The sequence below is a fragment of the Micrasema longulum genome, unplaced genomic scaffold (assembly GCF_059751315.1).
Source record: "Micrasema longulum isolate JH-2025_06_02 unplaced genomic scaffold, ASM5975131v1 h1tg000311l, whole genome shotgun sequence".
Classification (NCBI taxonomy): domain Eukaryota; kingdom Metazoa; phylum Arthropoda; class Insecta; order Trichoptera; family Brachycentridae; genus Micrasema; species Micrasema longulum.
In genome coordinates this window covers 66,835-85,736 of record NW_028277515.1, presented here as the reverse complement: position 1 = coordinate 85,736, position 18,902 = coordinate 66,835, and the positions used below count along the sequence as shown (strand labels likewise).

The 18,902-nt window shown below is 32.5% G+C and overlaps 1 protein-coding gene across 1 annotated transcript in view; it reads left to right on the top strand.

Moving 5' to 3' along the window:
• The window catches only part of DCX-EMAP (Doublecortin-domain-containing echinoderm-microtubule-associated protein), a 108,116-nt gene that overhangs the window by 74,940 nt on the left and 14,274 nt on the right, over positions 1-18,902 (top strand). The window contains exons 6-9 of the mRNA XM_088224820.1: positions 942-1,188; positions 9,576-9,717; positions 11,629-11,778; positions 12,650-12,821. Of these exons, the coding sequence (XP_088080946.1) occupies positions 942-1,188; positions 9,576-9,717; positions 11,629-11,778; positions 12,650-12,821 (711 nt within the window). The remainder of the gene's footprint in view (positions 1-941; positions 1,189-9,575; positions 9,718-11,628; positions 11,779-12,649; positions 12,822-18,902) is intronic.

The window sequence follows — 18,902 nt, the reverse complement described above, 5'->3', positions numbered from 1 at the left end:
CATATTATCATTATTACGTATTATAAAATAAAAGTTGTCATAATAAAAAAAAATGTTCTGTATTAAAAATAATCTATAATAAATAGCATCTTTGATCGATTTCACACCGGTGATGGTCGTAGAAATCTACATAAAATTGGCCCTGTAAAATTAGGTTGGATAGATTTTTATTTGTTAAGTGATTATCTACTCTTATAGTCCTTAAAATGTAAGATGATTCAAATGACAGTTGTCAGAAAAAGTGACGACATAACGTTGTAGTCACGTCAAAGGAATTATTTATATTGACACACGAAAAATCATTTGTATCTGGCTTGTTATTTTATTTTTTTAAAACAATGCTTGAAACATAAATCAACATCAATATATAAAATCAGCTTTAAAACTAAAAGAAAACTAAAATAAACCTAATTATTAATGACGTTCTTACAAGGTTACATCATTTCGCAAAAACGCTAGAGATGAGGCAAATTGATCAATGTAAATTGATAGAATAAAAAAAAACATTAATTTGATGTTGTTCATGAAAAATGTATAAATGTCTAATTTTTTTGTAAATAATTGTGTTAAATACACTATAATAGCCTTGTTTTTGCGTTTTTTGTATGAATTTTCGGAAACAGAGTTTAATGATTGCATGAAATAACTGATAAAATCGATTTGATCAGTGATCAGTAATTTCCCATCACTAATGAAATTATTTTGACAGCTGTCATTCTAATCAAGCTATATTTTAAGGACTCTAGGTAAAAATCCTGCAATGGAAAATTTATTTTATATTAGCAGAGTACTGTTTGCCTACTATTAAAATAATTAAAAAGTATGTAACAATTCAATTTCTCTTTTAATAAAATGGTTCAATCCCATCGAACGCGGACGTTAAAAAAAATTGTGTTCATATTAATTTATTTGCACATTTAAACCATATTTTTAAATTTTAGGTTCGCAGTTTCTCTCAGCTGCGCAACGAGTTCGCCGACGTGGAGACATTTTACCTGGGCGTGGGGGCCGTGGGGGCCGCGAGTGCCGCCCCGCCGCCGGGGGGCGAATCCCCCATGCGGCGCTCTCGATCGCGCGCCGCGCTGGCCGCCGCCCCAGAGGAGCCGCCCGCGCGCGCGCGCCGCGCCCGCAGCAAGAGTCGTCCCCGCGTGCTGTACGCGCCAGAGGCGGAGATTCTGCGCACCTCAGGTTGGACATTGTTCATTTTCATTATTGGGATTTCCACGTCCTCAGTTTCATTACAGGACGGCATTCACTATCTCTTAAAAGATTGTGCTAAAATTTTTCTCAGGAGACAGTGCTGTAACGTCGTGTTCATTAATTTAAGTTTTCAAACACGTATTTTGAAACATTTGGTCAAACAGTGGTCCAAAAATTCACGGTATGAAGAGGTGAAAGATGGTAATATTTCTTCTTTTCAACATATTTTTTTTATTATCACGTACCTATACATTTTTCAAATATTTAAATTACTTTATACCTTCAAAAAAAATGTGCGTCTTACTCATAAAGGTAGTATAAAGTTACGCCAAGGCATAGCGGTAAAATACGGATAGGAATACCAACCTTATTTTACCACTATCAGGCAATGGCGAGCCGTGACTTATTTTACAGGTAATCTGCAAAACATGTTTATTAAATTGTACCTGCATATAAGTACATACATAATATATAAGTAATATAATTATAAATTACTATTTTTTCTATGGTTCTGTAAGAAACTACTTAAACAACAATTGTTATTAACCACGCGATATACGTACTTTATTCTACACTATTTTAATACAATACTTGTACAAAAATTTACTAACAAATACCACAATGACATTCAGCAGTAACTGTCAACTGTGAGCACTGGCCGATTTCTTTTAAAATGAAAATGGCCAAAAACGGCCACTGCGAACGCCACATGTCCTATGTGATACATAATATTTCAACGGTATCCTATCAAAGAAAAATAGTCAAAGAGAAATACTAGTTTCTAAATAGAGAATCTTCAAAAAATATTTGTAATCTGCAAGCTTGTTTTAGTACCGAAAAAGCTGACGTGGGTTAAAGATGTAAAATACAGTGCACTTTTTTGTATAAAGAAATAAACTGAGGTAATCGGCTAGTTTCATCATTCACTGAGAACGGGCTGGGCGCTGGGCGAACACTATAGATTATTTTTTTTGTAGAAAGATATAAACGGTGGTGATTGTAATAAATAGCAATTATTTTAATATAAAGTTTATATTTGAAGCACTAACTTTGTGGTTATTCATTATAATAAAATAAATAAAACACCTTTGTTCACACTATTACGAAACAATAATTAATAACCAAATAAACAATATTTCTTTTAGTCCTCTCCTGGCTTACTTCGAAAATAATGATAACAAATTACCACTCGTGTAAGAAAAAACCACTTGATTTATTGGGTCCACGTGTAGTATTTAGTGAACATGATAGAAATAAAATAAAAAGGAATCAATTCATTAGTTACGTAAACCTTGACAAAGAAGCTTGTTCTAGTGTTAAATGGTTTAGAAATAACAATGGAATAATAATCACTATGCCACGATATTTTTTTTATTTGAGTAAATAAAATTATCATTAACCAAATTTTTATTTTTAAGGTGTTATAGTGCGTTACATAAAATTATTTACTATTTATTGTTTGTATTTATTTTCAATATTAATTTTTATATTTTTTACATTTGAATTTCTCAAGTGCGATTTTCACATTTATGGATTTAAATTAAGAGTGATTTCTTGGTACATAAAAACATAATTTTATTTCAATAGCTCGCTCGATACGTAAAATTTACATTCGTTACATTTTTTAGATTTTTAAAAATTTATTTGTGTTAGCACACTAAATTGTCATGCAAATTGCCAGTAAATTATTGAAAAATGCACGCGTTTTATTTAATATACAATTAACATGGATATTTTCTCACAAACTTCTTATATATGAAAAATAAATATCTATTATTATATAGGTAATAATTATTTATTATGAATTATGTCGGTAGCTCGTACGCCTTATTACAAACACAGATGATTGAAACTCCGTTCAAATTTATGTGGCACTACACGTAAAATAATTTACAAAAGAAACTATTTTTCGCGTGGTTGAAGTAATTTACACACCATCCAGTTTCATTCTTAACTTTATTCGGTAAAATCAATAAGCGTTTCTTAATACTCCACACCCGAAGAATTCTGGGCCAGGGGTTGGCAACCTGTAGATTTTCAATATTAATTAAGACATTATCCTCATTTAAAACAATACTTTAATCGCAGACGATAACACATATTTTTTATCACATACTTAGGCCTGTTCTGTTTCAAATTTTTGTAAATGACATTACATCCTGTTTCCGTGATGTCGAAGTTTTGCTTTTTGTGGACGATATTATTATTTTTTAAATTATTGGAAATTAGTCATTGTGGAAATCTGCAATCAAATATTAATAATTTGTATAATTGGTGTGAAAAAAATAAATTATTATGACAATCTGCCGCAACAGAAATCCCACCTTTTTCACGTATAAAATAAATTCTTCACCATAACAAAAAGTTACAGAGATGACAGACTTGGGTATTCTTTTCGATGAAAAACTGAGGTTTATTAAACATTTACAAACATTACCAAGGCATGATAACTTTGAGATTTTCGCTGCGAACGATACGGGATTTTGAGTCTGTAAAAATAATGAAAACATTGTATATGGCCCTAGTGCCAAGTCAACTCGAGTATAACTCAGTTATATGGTTACCGTATTACAGGGTTCATGTTAAGGACATCGAAAGAGTTCTTCATAAATATTTGCGTTTTATCAATTTTAAATTAAGTATACCGATTGAATACATAAATTACATATACTCAAATGATTACTTAAACATCCAAACATTAGAAAACAGACGAAAATTAAACGACTTGCTTTTTTTATTAAAAATAATAACATCAATGTTCGATTGTTGTGAACTCATAAATTTGATTAATGTGCGAGTGCCTGGTCGAGTTACCCGATGAAATACTTTGTTCTACTGCGGTTCATCATCGACCAATTACAGCACGAATTCACCAGTAGTGCGGATGCATGTACTTGCAAACCAATATGCTTACAACATCGATGTCTTTAACGTGAGTCTTGTAAATTTTAAATATCAATGGATATGTTCCATATCGAAGCGGTGCCTTGCCAGGTCCCCGACGGCGCTGACGTTGGCGATCACTGCAGCGAAAGCATCTCGGTCATGCGCTACTCTTATATTCCGCAGCCTTGACAACGGCTTTTTGTATGTACTCGCCAAAGTGATTCCTAGGAAAAAATGACCAGAGTGGTTTTCCGCTGCCTTCTCAGGTGGATATTTTTGTCGGGGTTACCTTCCCTTAGCTAGTTGGGTTTAGTTTTGAGGCGCCAGAAACTCGCCTTTCATCCTCTCGTTATCTGCTGTGATCACACCGTTATGAGTGTAATCCCATTGCCCATTGCCCAGGGTTCATGACGTAGACGCTAACGAGTTGAACAAGTCAGTAGTGTTGCCAGTGGAATGCAACTGGGTGTTAGCAGCATTTTATAGAATCACTCCCCAGCAAGATGTGACTCAGTGCGACCCTACTGATAGTTTGAACCCCCATGTGTACTGCTTAGAGTAATAATACACCATTGGATCATAGAGTCGCGCGTACGGACAAAAACCATTATATGATTATCAACCATTAAGTTAGCTACAATTTACAGCGATACGATGGGCCGTAGGTACTCAGGTTGAGAATCGCAAGCGCGAACTGAAATCGTCAGTTACATGTTTGTTGTTAAACTAAAAACCGAACCAAAAATTTGTAACGCTTTTGTTCTATGTAATAAAGCTAAAGGGCGTCTCTTTAAGCGCAAGCGAATTATTATTTAATTATTACTGAGATATACTGGTATTAGTTAAAATAAATATATATTGACGATGTAATAATTTAATGATTGCACTCAGATAAGCAAAAAAAATACGTCTTTATTCAATATCCTTTAAATTTTTTTTACTAAATATTGCAAATCAAAGTATTTTTCGAATTTTGGCCACAAAAAGTTTTTATATTTCTGCATTAAAGTTTTAACTCAAGACGTACCTATTCGTTTCCTTTTGCGTCACAACAAAATTTCCATACGAAAGGCATCGGTGGAAATCACACACGAACAAAACATTATATTATACATACATGACTTATGTATGTAAATACAAAAAGAGGTACCTGGCACTCAAGTTACATAATAATAATATTGAAACACAGTACGTACATATTACAAGCAAACGGTCGAGTTTCGTTATAACAACATCCAAGCCATAGTGGGTAAAGACCATTCTTATTTGGCCACTGACGTCAGCACTACAACCTATCTTATAAGAATATTAGGGTAGTAAGTTTGATCAGAAATTTAATTATGTACAGGTAATAGTTATGTATCTTGAGTCATGTTAAATTTGAATTCAGGGTCGTTTACCTCCGTACAAAGTGTGCAGAAAGGTAAAACATTGGCCGTTTTCTAAATTAATTTTATTTTTATTTCTGGAGGGAACTACCTTAATAAATGTTTTTTTTTTAATAAAAAATAAATATTTGCGTTCTTTTGGTTTGCTCAAATATTCAAATTTTGGGGCATTTTCAAGGAGTTGTAAACAACTCACTTTTAAAAAATGGGAACACGTTAGATCGAGGATCGAACCTTCGACCTCAACTTCGTGAGTCCGTAGCACTACGTGACTTCAAAACAACAATGGTTTAACTAACATTTTTTCACTTTTTGACATTTTGATGCAAAAAGGTTCCATTTTTAACATTCTACGATGTTTGACAATTTCAAGTCTGTACAATGTCTAATTTAGCTGGTACGAATGCAACATGATTTCAACTGACGACTGTAGATTCAAGACAACAATGTTGCATATTTTTAAAATTTTATTTTATTTTATTTTATTAGGTAATTCAACAAAGATACATACTAGAAAACATACAATTTGAAAGCATTTGTCGATACAATTTTACATGCATATACTATTTACCGGCAACAAAGTTCCGAGTGACACACAGAACTTTGTTGTCTCAGGTATTAATGTTTGCTTCACCTCATTAACATTTTGTTTTCATTTTATTTATTTTCCATTTATCCAAATTCCTTTGCCCCTTTATGGATTTCTTCATTGTTGAAATAATATTGCGAATGTTCGATAAAAACCCCTCAGAAGACTTCTTAGGATTTTTTCGAAAACCAGTGTCAATACACAAAAACATAAATATTGAGACAAACCCAAATGATTCATATTCAGGCTTTTAAAAAAATTGCTTATTTTTTTATGCAAAGAAAGATATGGTTCGTGGTCACATTGACTTTTTTCTCTGCATATCGTCTCACTATTTTCGGGCAAAGACGTCGAGGGAATACTTTTTTTATGGGAAAGCTGTATTTTTTTTCATAATTTGCACCTTCATGTACATCAGGAGCGTGCGGTGAAGTTTTCGATTAGGGAAGCAGTCATTTGGTAATAAGTACATATAAAGGTAAAATTTGTACCTACTACTAACACAGAAATTCAAATTACGTCTAAATTTATTATAAAACCGTCACAATACATATAAAATGAACCTGGATGTGTTTGTTAGGATTGGTTCCAGAGATATTAAATATCTCTATTTGCGCATCTGTGGACTTGAAATTTCTGTATTGACGTCCCGCCCTAAAGGAACTAAAGATCTTGCGTAGTTCCATAATCCAAAATCAGACAAAGCGCGGTGTATTTTATACCAGTTCGCACATGACTGCGCGGTCGAAAGGTTGTGTGTGGGGGTTATCGCGATTTTTTGGACGTTATTGATGAATGAACATTAAATCCTTCTCAGACAACTTCGATTAAAACAACAAACCAATAATAAACTATTTTTTGTGGTTATTTAAAGGATTAGTAAACTTATGGCTGATTTTATTTAATAAAAAGAAAATAGATACTGATTGTTTAGAGTCAAATTTCAAGGGAAGCATGAGTTCCATCCAATATATAGACGGACCGCGCATGACGTACATATACACATATAAGTAATAAAGTATATACAGTTGGGTTGGGATTTATGTTTCAATAAATGTAACAAAAGTATATTGTGAATAAAATTAATAAATAAATAAACGAAATAAACACACACGTGTATTTTTAGTTTTATAAAATAAATATAGGCGAATTAAAGAAAAATACACTGGAATAACCCTGCAAAAATAAATACACAGGTAAATATTTAAAAGTATTTACAATGCAAATTAATATCCATTTGGCAATTCTCGACCTGAGTACGGCGCATTGTTTTGCTGTGAATTGTAGCTAACTTAATACCCAATAGTCATAGAATGGTTTTCCTACGTTTGGGCTCCTCTATATCTTGGCGCATTATTACTCTGAGGTAGGTACACTGTTTTTGTAATTTGTACTTTGTTCTGAAAATTTTCGCCAATAAAAAAAAAAAAACGCATTATTGAAAGACGTTACTCCCCATAATGTACACAAAATAGACGTTTAATCGGCCAGCCCACTGGGAACAATGGGAACAGGCTATTCGCTGGGTGCACTTAAAGATGTTTATATTTATTTTTTGAGGAAGATATAAACGGCGATGTTAATTTACAATAAATGGAAATTGTTTTCCCTTCCCTTCCTTCTCCCGAGCCTCCCTTGATCATCGTTTTTTCATAACCGAACTAAAATTATGTAAATTAAATTGTGAAATGATTGAAATATTTTTTCACAACCAAATTTGTCTCGAAACGTTAAAAATGTAATCCTTACCGTATACGTGTATTTTGCTTTTTTTCTTTGTTTTTGTATTCATACTAAATAGATATAAATTTGTAATAATTGGTGTTATTTTTCAAGACTGTATGATTTCCTCAATAAAATTAAAAATAAAAATATTTTATATCAATCAGAAATGTACGTTATCTCATATTGGGAACCTGAATGAGTAGACAAGTACGGAACCGGAAATCATAATTCTCTTCGGCTGACACGCGCGACGCGATATGCCTATTCTGAAAAGTATACCTGTAAGTATACCTGCATGCACTGTGACGCACAAACGATCAGATATGTACTTTGGAAGCTTGACGGTAGATTTCACTTGTTACTCTCATTAGTTTTACAGTACCTGTGTTATATGTTTTTATCGTGACTAATTATTTCACTAGAAGTACATTTCATTAACAATAACGGCTAAAACAATAAATATTGAGTAAAATATTTGATAAACTATGTCTACTATTTTAATGAATACAAATATTTTATCCACTCAATAATAACTACAAAAAAATATGTCAAGAATAATCTTTAGTCAGTTTCAATATTATAGAAATAATATTTAAAATTGATACTTTATAATAAATTACTGTTTTATTTTTCAAGTTGGTTTATCGTATTACATATAATGTGCATCCTTATATTTGAATTTCATATAAAAATTAAGGCTGATTAATATTTTGAGTAAATCTGACATGTACTAGTAGATTAAACTCTAAAGATTGATAAGCTAGCCACAGAAAATGAATATAAATGTTTCAAGCGTTTTTACATACGAGTATCTAGTAAAATTTACTCATATCAATGAATGTTTCAGAAATTTGCTTCGCAAACATCAACATTGAACAAATATGATTGTGTTGACCAACATAGAATGTTGAAAATTATAGTGTCAAAAAGTGGCCACTTAATCCACAATACGACAGGTCATAACACCCCGTAAATGCCTAGACTTTCATTTTCCGTCCCAAAAAGATATTCCATCTCTGTTGAGTATTTTGATGGAAAGTCTTTTCCGTGTATTTTTAAAATTTATTTGTCTGTTAATTTCATCATAATATATCATCCCTTTAGCGGCAACCTAATTCATTCGCACTTCATTTTTTTGTTGTTTTTTTTATTTATTTGAGATATCAACGGTGATACAGCAAATATACATGTAGAAACGAAAAAACATGAAATAAAATCGATCGAACAGATATCCACAAAAATACATTATAAATAAACAAGTAGGTATAGAATAAGAATATGAACAACTCCCTAGGGAGGAAATCCAGCCAGTCTGCAAGCATTTGGACATAATCAAACATTGTTGAAGTATCAATTTTATTCAAAAAAGATAAAAAAATAAATGATATATTTTTTTTTGACTGAGAAATTTTTATATGTCATGTAATAAGAGTTGATTTGTGGTGCCTCCAGTGGGATTTTTTAAGAAACTGTGTATACAGGTCAATTCAATAGGGGTTTCGAAGCTTTTTACATACTTATCTCAGTATGGTAAAGAAACCGGGTTGTAGTCCCGTGGTAGTATTGTGGACTCACGGGCTAAAGGTCCGAGGTTCAAATCCCACTCTACCACAACTCGATTTCCATTTTTCCATCACAAATTATTTACGGCTTTTAGGAAATGCTCTGAAAATGTAAATATTTGTGTAAATAAAAACTCAAGAATTTCTCTTTTTAAATAAAATAAAATGAGGTCATGTTGCCACGTGAAAGAATCACTCCTTAATTGGTGTTTATTTTCTGTTCAGCAGATTATACATTGCTGGAGGTCCTGAAGGAAGAGCCGGTCAGGGTGACCATCCGAGGGTTGCGTAGGACGTTCTATCCTCCCATCCACCACGCTCCAGTAGAAAACTCACCACCAGACAAGAAGCTCCAACTAGATTGGGTGTATCCTTGAAAAATATTTTTTATTCATTTTTAAATTACATAAAGACATATATTATCTTAAGGCATATATAAGGCAAATAGGTGATATTTAAAGATACCGTAATCGATTTAAAATATAACGTATTTTTAGTTGTTAAGAATTTCTTATCACAATGTTCCTCCTTCTCTATCGTAAAATGGGTTCAAATTTTTTAGTTATAACACTACATTGGCTAGTGCAAATAGTAATATCTATATGTATTAAAGAAACTGTTATTTTAAATAAAATAGTTGCCTTTTTTTGGCTTGCTAAATAGCATAGGTACATAAATATGTACCTATGCTTATATTTACCTACTTCCTCTTACAATAAACATAATGTAAATTGACTGCAATATGAACGTTCCTCTATTGCGTCAAAATCTTCCGGGATAGTGGCCTTACGGCGGAAGGAACGGTCATAATTTATTAAAATACATACATATTTGAAATACAAAAATTTTCGTTCATATGATTACATAAGTCATAAAAAATCCTGTGATAGAACAGGGTTCGAAACTTAGGGACCTCCTGATCCAGACTCCGCGACACTGCTTGTAGGGCCACAACCCGCTTCCAAAAATGTCATAAGATAATTTAATACTTTTGTAGCTCAGCATTAATCAGCTTTTTAAAAATAAAAAACACAATCGATAGCAACCTTCAACATTGAACATATTTGTCAGTATTTAGAATACTGACAGCTCTGTTGTCGTGGTGTAATGGTAAGACGCTTGCCTCACGCATGGCGATTACGGGTTCAATTCTCGGTGAGATCACTATAATTGAAATGTATGCGGTTTATAAATTCTAGAGAGAAATAAAGATGTCTAGGACTCACCCGGTATTAAATTTAGGCAAACTTATATAAAGTAAGTATGTTTGATGATACACAAAACCAATAGTCTAAATTAGAGATTGGCATTTCGGTTTTTCTTTACAAAAGTAGCAATAACAGTTGCTGTTTCACAAATAAAGCTGTTTCGTGAAGACGTTTAAAAACAAAGGTGTACGGTTAAATGGCGAACTTTTTGCCACTACCAAATTCTTGCAGCTAGACCAAAAAAAATACAGTTATAAAAAAATATATTTAAAAGATCAAAACAAAAAAAAAAAAAATAACAGTTGAAACATTATTGTTGTGTCTATTGCTTTCATAAATTACATTTTATGTATTCAATTGCATCTTCCAAATATTCATCTACATTTATTTATTCGAAACACTTAACACTGCTGTAAATTTTAATACAATTTATTTCCTTTATTTTTTTGGGAAGCTAATTTGAAATTTTTACTGCCATGTATATGGGTTCTCTTGGTAAAAATGATTATTTCACCAACGGAATGTTTAATGTATTTTTATTCCTGGTGTTATAAAGGTGTCTTTTTTCCAGCGTACTAAAATATTCAGGTCTTGATTTAATAACTTATTGTCTTAACAAAGTTCCATTACTTACTTTTAATTGGTGTATCAATGCAGTACCCTATTCACCATTAGGTGTAGAAAGAAAAAGGTAATAACAATTATGATGTGACGAATGAATTTCGCACGGCCAAAGTGTAGTATACTATTTATACATAATGTTTCATTTTATTTATTTATTTTTCGTTCCATTGAGTATCCAATTAATTCTTAACACATTACAAAATAAACATATCAGATTTATTAAATAGAAAAGAAAAAAAAAATAATTGTCATGTTAAATTGACATACATATTACAGTTTGGAAATTGCCCTCCTAAGAGTAATCCTACTGTAATGAAATATATCAACATCCGAGGCGATACGATTGAATGACACAATTGCGTTACCTACCAGCATAACCGAAGTAAAAGTAGGCATAATATACTTCCACAAAAAGCAGTGTATTTCCCTTGACAAACTGGGCACAGTTACGGGTACCGGGGCACGGACTCGCGCCGCAACCTGTGGGTGCTGCCCACGGGGGAGCTGCTGTACTTCGTGGCCGCCGTGGCCGTCATGTTCGACAGGGACGAGGAGGCGCAGCGCCACTACATCGGCCACACGGAGGACATACAGTGGTGAGTGCCGAGCGGAGAGCGTGCTGAACGGGAGATTTTCAGGATTTCAGAATCTTTCAGAATAGCACTTTTATATGGCTACTCCCACAAACTTGACAATCTTTTTATAGAAACTTCTGAAAAAAACAAGTTCACAGGATCCTTCAGTTTATGCCAAAGGACTAAACATTATTATTATTATTATTATTATTATTAATAAAACATATAATACAAAAATTACATATTATACTCCCAGGAGTTATTAGAAACTCATTTGGGACCGTACATAAGAAAAAACATTTTTTTGACGATACATAATATCATACAAATTAATACATCCGAAATTAATAGAAAACATTATTGTATAAGAAACATAAAACACCATCTTATATAAACTACATTAATAATTATCACTATCAAAAAGATTTAAGAAATATTTTTTAATTGCGACACTTCTGGATTTTTTATTCAGTTTTTCGTGTCTTAGTTTATTATATTCGGAATGGCCAATATTTTCCAAGGACCTACTGCCAAACTTTGTTGAGTGCGGCAATTACTTTTATGAGATTATTATTTTCAATACATCTAAATGATCGATTTTAATCGTTCTGATTTCTAGATAGTGAAATAATAATTGAATACTTATATGCAATACTGATGATATCGCTACTTTTTTAATACTAAAACAGAGTAACCGTCGAGTTTCTTATTTTGATACTGTTTTTTTATACTTGTTATTATGTTAACTACGAGGTAATTTTCAAATCGCCCACATGTACCTTTAAAACAATGAACATAAATATTAAAATAATTTGAATTTTATAAAAAAATGTTGGTTATGCTGTTTAAATCGTATAGAATACTGATTTTCGTACTTGTGTGTAATTTTTAGCATGGAGTTACATCCGTCCCGAGAATTAGTGGCTTCCGGTCAGCGAGCGGGGAGGGGCCGCAAGACGCAGGCACACATCAGAATATGGAGCACGGAGACGCTACAGACGCTCTACGTCTTCGGGATGGGGGAGTTCGAAGTTGGAGTAGCCGCAGTAGCCTTTTCACAGCTGGTGAGACATTTGCATCTTATTAATTTATTTGTCACTCATCTCTTGCGTTGCATTGCAATAAAAATACAAAGTAAATTTCTCAAATTTCAAACTGTGTATAGGTACTTGTACTACCACACGACTTCATTTTCTCGCGAACGAACATAATACTATAATAGATATTGATTTATTTAACTTGCCTTTGAGGCAACGCAAAATGTATCATAATTTAGCATTATTTTCTCTAAATTTAACAAAGGTAAAATAAACTACCGTGACCAAGATATTGGTTTCTCGTACAGATATTCAGGTTCGATTCTCAGCAAAATGCAAAGTTGTCCAAAAATATCCAATTGAACAGCTCTGTGTCGAAATTTGCCAATGTTGTCATTAATATCAGATTTACGGTAGCGAAGAGTGTGATGGAGTCATATTGGTCGGTAGGTGATCCATGAGAAATTTTAATTCTTTGAAAATTGCTAAATAATATTATTCCACTTATAGTCGGACACGACATGCAAATTAGTATGCAAATTGAAGTGGAAACATAAAATAATATTTACTAAACAAGCTGGACACGTTTTAATTGATTCTCAGAAGAATAATGAAAATAAAATCGGCCTTAATTGCTGTATAACGTGTTTGAGGATATTGCAGTTTCTGTAAATATATTTTCAAAAACATTAGTTAAAAGTTAACAAGTACCTACTCAATAGTTTTAAAGAAAAATAAATCCGAATAATGCGTGCGTACATTAATGAGTTGAAAAATCAAAAATTCTTCTAAAATACTATATTTGAATAACGATTATTTTTTATATTTACTAGTATTTTTTTTAATGCACTTATCACTTTTTTTTGTTAAAATTAGTGGTTGTTTATTAATAAATCCCTGTTTATTTATTTCAAAAATTCAAGTGTAATCTATTAAACGGTTGAAGTAAATGCTGTAAAATGATTATGTGTAGGTCCTTACGCAAAATGTTTCCAAGAAAAGCGATAGAAAGCTAGTTTGAATTTAAAACTCCCTAATTATTAGTGAAGCGTTTAACGTAAAAGTAGTTAACCGTAATCTTGTTTTTAAAATGAAATGCTGTATTACATGTTAGAAGAAAATGAGATTTAATGGCATAGTAAGAAGTCAGAAAATGGTAAGTATGCATTTAACGAGAGGCAAGAATCCTTGAAAATATATACCTGTCCATAACGACTTTGCCTAGGACTAATATTAACTACGTTTGAAGGTACTCATACATTTATGGAGGTATCGTTTTTCAACGTATTTTCTACCCCGTACTATTACGTTGTTTTAATCGTGTGTAGTTTATAAAAAAAATATAACCGATCTTCTTTGATTAATATTGTATTAATATTATGCAGAACATCAACCGGTAAAAAAATGCAACTAAAAACTAATGAAACATCGACATTAAAATAAATAAATATGCAAAGAAGATACACATCAGAGTTACAAAAATATTGGCCTTGTGGTGTAGTGGTCAGCGCGTTTGCCTACCACGCGAAAGGTCTCGAGTTTGATTCCTGACATGATATTTTATGTGACATTTAATATATATTTTCAAACGTGTTTTTACACTAAAATATTTATAGCTCCTGTACTGGCATCTGAAGCGTAAGACTAATTATCTTACCTCCATGTAACAAAAATGATCAAGTTACGACGCGATGCATCACTAGTTACGAAAAGGGAATGATGATGGTGATATTTGTTTTTGAAAATAATTGATTATTTAAAAGAACTCCCTGAAAACGCGTGTATTTCTCAGTTGATGAGTGGACCCTCTATTTTGTTTTAAGACGCGTCAGTTCATAAAACAGGGTTTTAAATTTTTGAAATATTTTTATTTATTTATTCATACAAATACAAATATATATAAAAAAAATAGTAACGTATCCCTAACTCTATGAGGCGCGAGCCCTGTGTTGAGTTGGGATACAACATAATGGAAAGTGGAAGCATGTACATTATTAAATAATAGCTAAAAGAAAAACTTAAAATAAATACATAAACATAATTTTTTTTTATTGATTCTGCATCTATTGAAATCTCTACAATCAATATTAACAAAAGTAACACGCTTAAATATCTACTAAGCATAGACCCAAAAAAGGGACCTGGTATAGATTGTCTGCCGGGTATTTTCATACGTAACTGTGCTCATAATTTGACTCCACCCGTTTGTGCAATATTTAAAAAATCTATAAAACAAAGTTGTTTCCCAGATAGGTGGAAGACAGCCTTTATTTCTCCAATCTTTAAGAGTGGAGATAAACACGACGTCACTAACTATCGACCGATAGCTAAATTGCCAATATTAAGCAAAGTTCTAGAAAGGATCGTCTACGACCAATTATACTCAGTTACAAGTTCACTAATTGTCCCTTACCAGCACGGTTTTGTTCGTTGTAGATCAACAACATCAAATCTTGCAGTATTTACTGACTTCCTGCATAAAAATATGGATAAAAGACAGCAAATCGACACAATTTACACTGATTATTCAAAAGCATTTGACCGCGTTAATCATAACATCCTGATCAATAAACTTTCTTCGTTGGGAATACACGGTGACTTGAAAAGATGGATAAAATCTTACATAAGTAACCGCAACCAAATTACTATTGTAAATGGTGTTAAGTCTAACCCTGTCGAGGTAATTTCAGGAGTGCCACAAGGATCCCATCTGGGCCCTTTACTGTTTATTTATTATATCAATGATATTTCCAAATGCTTTCTTCACTGTAAATTTAGTGTATATGCCGATGATATGAAAATATACTGTTCTATTAATTCTATTTCTGATTGTGATGCCATGCAAAACGATTTAAACCGGTTTTCAACTTACTGCCAAGAGAACGACCTAGCTTTAAACGTTTCGAAATGCCATAAAATGACATTTACTAGAAACAAAAAAACAATAACTTTTCCCTATAATTTTAACAATATTAATATCAAAAAAAAAAACAGCTGCAGGGATTTGGGAGTAATTTTGGACACAAAACTTAATTTTAATACTCATATAGAGGCTATTCTATCTAAATCATATAAAATGTTAGGCTTCCTAATGAGAGTTTGTAAACCATTCAAAAATCCAAGCACGACCTTGGTACTATACACCTCATTAGTCAGAAGTCACTTAGAATACGCTTCCTGCATTTGGAATCCCCAATACAACATTTATATAAATTTAATAGACAAAGTACAAAATAAATTTCATAAGTACATCCAATGTAAATTCCCTAATGTCAGTAATTTAAAGTTACCTTGTCTTCATAAACGGCGTATGATTGCGGATCAATTATTTATTTATAATTTGCTAAATAATCGGATTGATTGTGCCGATTTGCTGTCTGAAATAAACTTTAATACTCCTATTCGTCGCACTCGACATACTGTATTACTGAGCTACAACAAATGTAACACCAGAGCAGCTCAAAATTCGCTCTTAGGAAGAGCAGTTTGTAATTTTTCTAAAATTGAGAAGATGTACAATTTAGACATCTTTAACGACTCAGCTCTCTGCTACAAACGGAAACTGAGTCTTATAGACTTTAATGTATAGTATCACTAATATTATTATTGTTATTATTGGAGCACATAAGGGAATTTGCTTATGTGTGCCCTACTTCAATGTTTAAAGTTACACAAATTCTTCTTACATCTTGTTGTATTGTTAGATAGTTATTTCATATATTGTGTTGTGTACGTAATTGGTGCTGTGTTAGGTTTAGTTTTTGTTTGTAATATTGTCTAGATTTATATTAACATAGCACTGTGTGCACAACATTAAATTTAAACAAATAAACAAATAAACATAAACTTCAATAAACATCTGGACAACGCGCTTAATAGCTTTTTTTTTCAATAAAAACCTTTATTAGCATAAAAAAAACAAAACATACAGTAAAAAATAAAACACTTAAGGTTGAACTTGCCAAAAAAGAGTCTGTCTCTTGTATTTGGCAAGTTTGCAAAATATTATTAAAAAAAAACAAAATATGCAAAACAAAATAATACAATAAGTAAAATATTAAACAATTGTGAAAATTGAGAAAACAACACTAATAAAAATAAAAACATAAAATTTATAAATTGATATACGCATGCACATATTATACATACATCTTTATTTTCAAATGCAATATCTCGCAGCAGTCTCCTGCAATGGTCTCTTCCACTTTATTTACTAAACCATGGACATACTTAAACTTGTTTTTTTTACCACAACCCGGTTCGATTTATTATGAGCTTTTTTATTTCTAAACATCCTCATTTTATCTTGGCGTACGAGTGTTTTCTCAAAATGGGTTTTACTAAATTTAAACATTTCTCTTAGAAAAAAAAAGTTAAGAAGCTGTTAGAAAATTCAACAGTAAATCGGGGTCAAGCTGAGGCTAGTATTGGACAAGGCACGCGACCCTAATATCTAGATATCCCCACGTCACGCACCCTACGTAGGTACTACGTTACCGCCTTGGTTACTGGTTTCCTACCAATACCTCTTTCTGACGTCATCAGATATAACATTTTAAGGGTCCCATAAATTATCATTTAATTCACATAAAACTGTATTTAAAAATGTTTTATTCATATTCGGACATTTTAAAAAGTAAACAAGAAAAATGATAACATATTGTATATCACAGAACCTTAATCCAGACGAGTCTAACTTACGGGGATATTTTCACCAAAACTTATATGTTACTTCTCGAACGTGTTTGAACAAAATTTGGATGGCAAAAAATGTTAAAGTGAATTCTCAGCGGGCGCAGGTCCTGGAAAAGGTCGTCAGGCAGTTGTAAGCAGTTTAAATTTTAAATAAATTATGTAGACTAACCCTTTTCTTCACATATGCGGGCGTCCGCCGACCTCGAAGGCCGTCGATGACAATCTTTCGGCTTATTCGGTGGAACTAAGGGACGCGGGATTGACGTGGAAGGAGGCGAGATTGCTAGCTAACGATATCGTCTGCGGGAGGCGCTCGGTGATATCCACATGCTCCACTTAGGAGCGTATGTCTAAGAATAAGAAGAACGAACTAACAGAAAAGAACATAAAAGTACATATAGTTTAGGTATAAAAACTAATAATTGAATCGGGTTATGGTCCCGTGGCTAGAGTGTTGCGGATCCACAAATCAGAGGTCCGAGGCTCGAACCCCACTCTGCCCAACTTGATTTCCATTTTCTAATTGTGAGTTATTTACAACCCGTTGAAAATAACTACCAAAATTGAAATATTTAAGTAAATTATAAGAATGCTAGCATTTTTTTTTCCTTGTAAAAAAAGTAAATTAATAATAGAACACACCCAGATATTTAATGATAAACATTTCACATCATGTAAAATGAGCACATAATGCAGCAAATTACATCTAAATTGGTTGCAACAGAGAGGGAAAACATTTTTGAGAAGGGGATATGCAAGTCTAGGCATTTACAGGGCTTATGACTTGTCATTAGATGGTTTATGTTGCCATTTTACACACTGTGTAACATTCACCATTCTGCCCATGTTTGAACATCCACATTTCCTCAACTCTTTCATCTGTTGACTTTTGTGAAGTAAAAGAGCTGAAACCTTTATCACGTGGGTGAGATTCATCCGGCTGAACCAAATCACCTACTAGGCAACGCCTGAAAACAGTTTTTCATTTTTTATACTTCTTCTTTTACCAGTTAGTTAATTCAAAAATCTTTTGAGTATGTCCAAATGTTTGCAGACTGGCTGGATTTCTTCCCTAGGGAGTTATTTAGACTTTACTTTCTCCCTCTGTTGCAACAAATTTAGATCTAAATAACTCTCTAGCGAAGAAATCCAGCTAATCTGCAAACATTTTGACGTATTCGAAACATTGTAGCAAATTACAGTTCATACACCTTGTAAATGCCACGACCATATTCCATTTGAAAATGTCCTTATCTTCGTAATATTACCTGTTATTTATGTAACAGATGATCACTTCTAGGTGCAGAAAAGAGATGATGATGATGATCGTGATATATTACTTTGCACGAGTTGACTATATATTGGTAACTACATATTTGTATGTATAAAGTGCAAACAATGTCCAGAACTCGT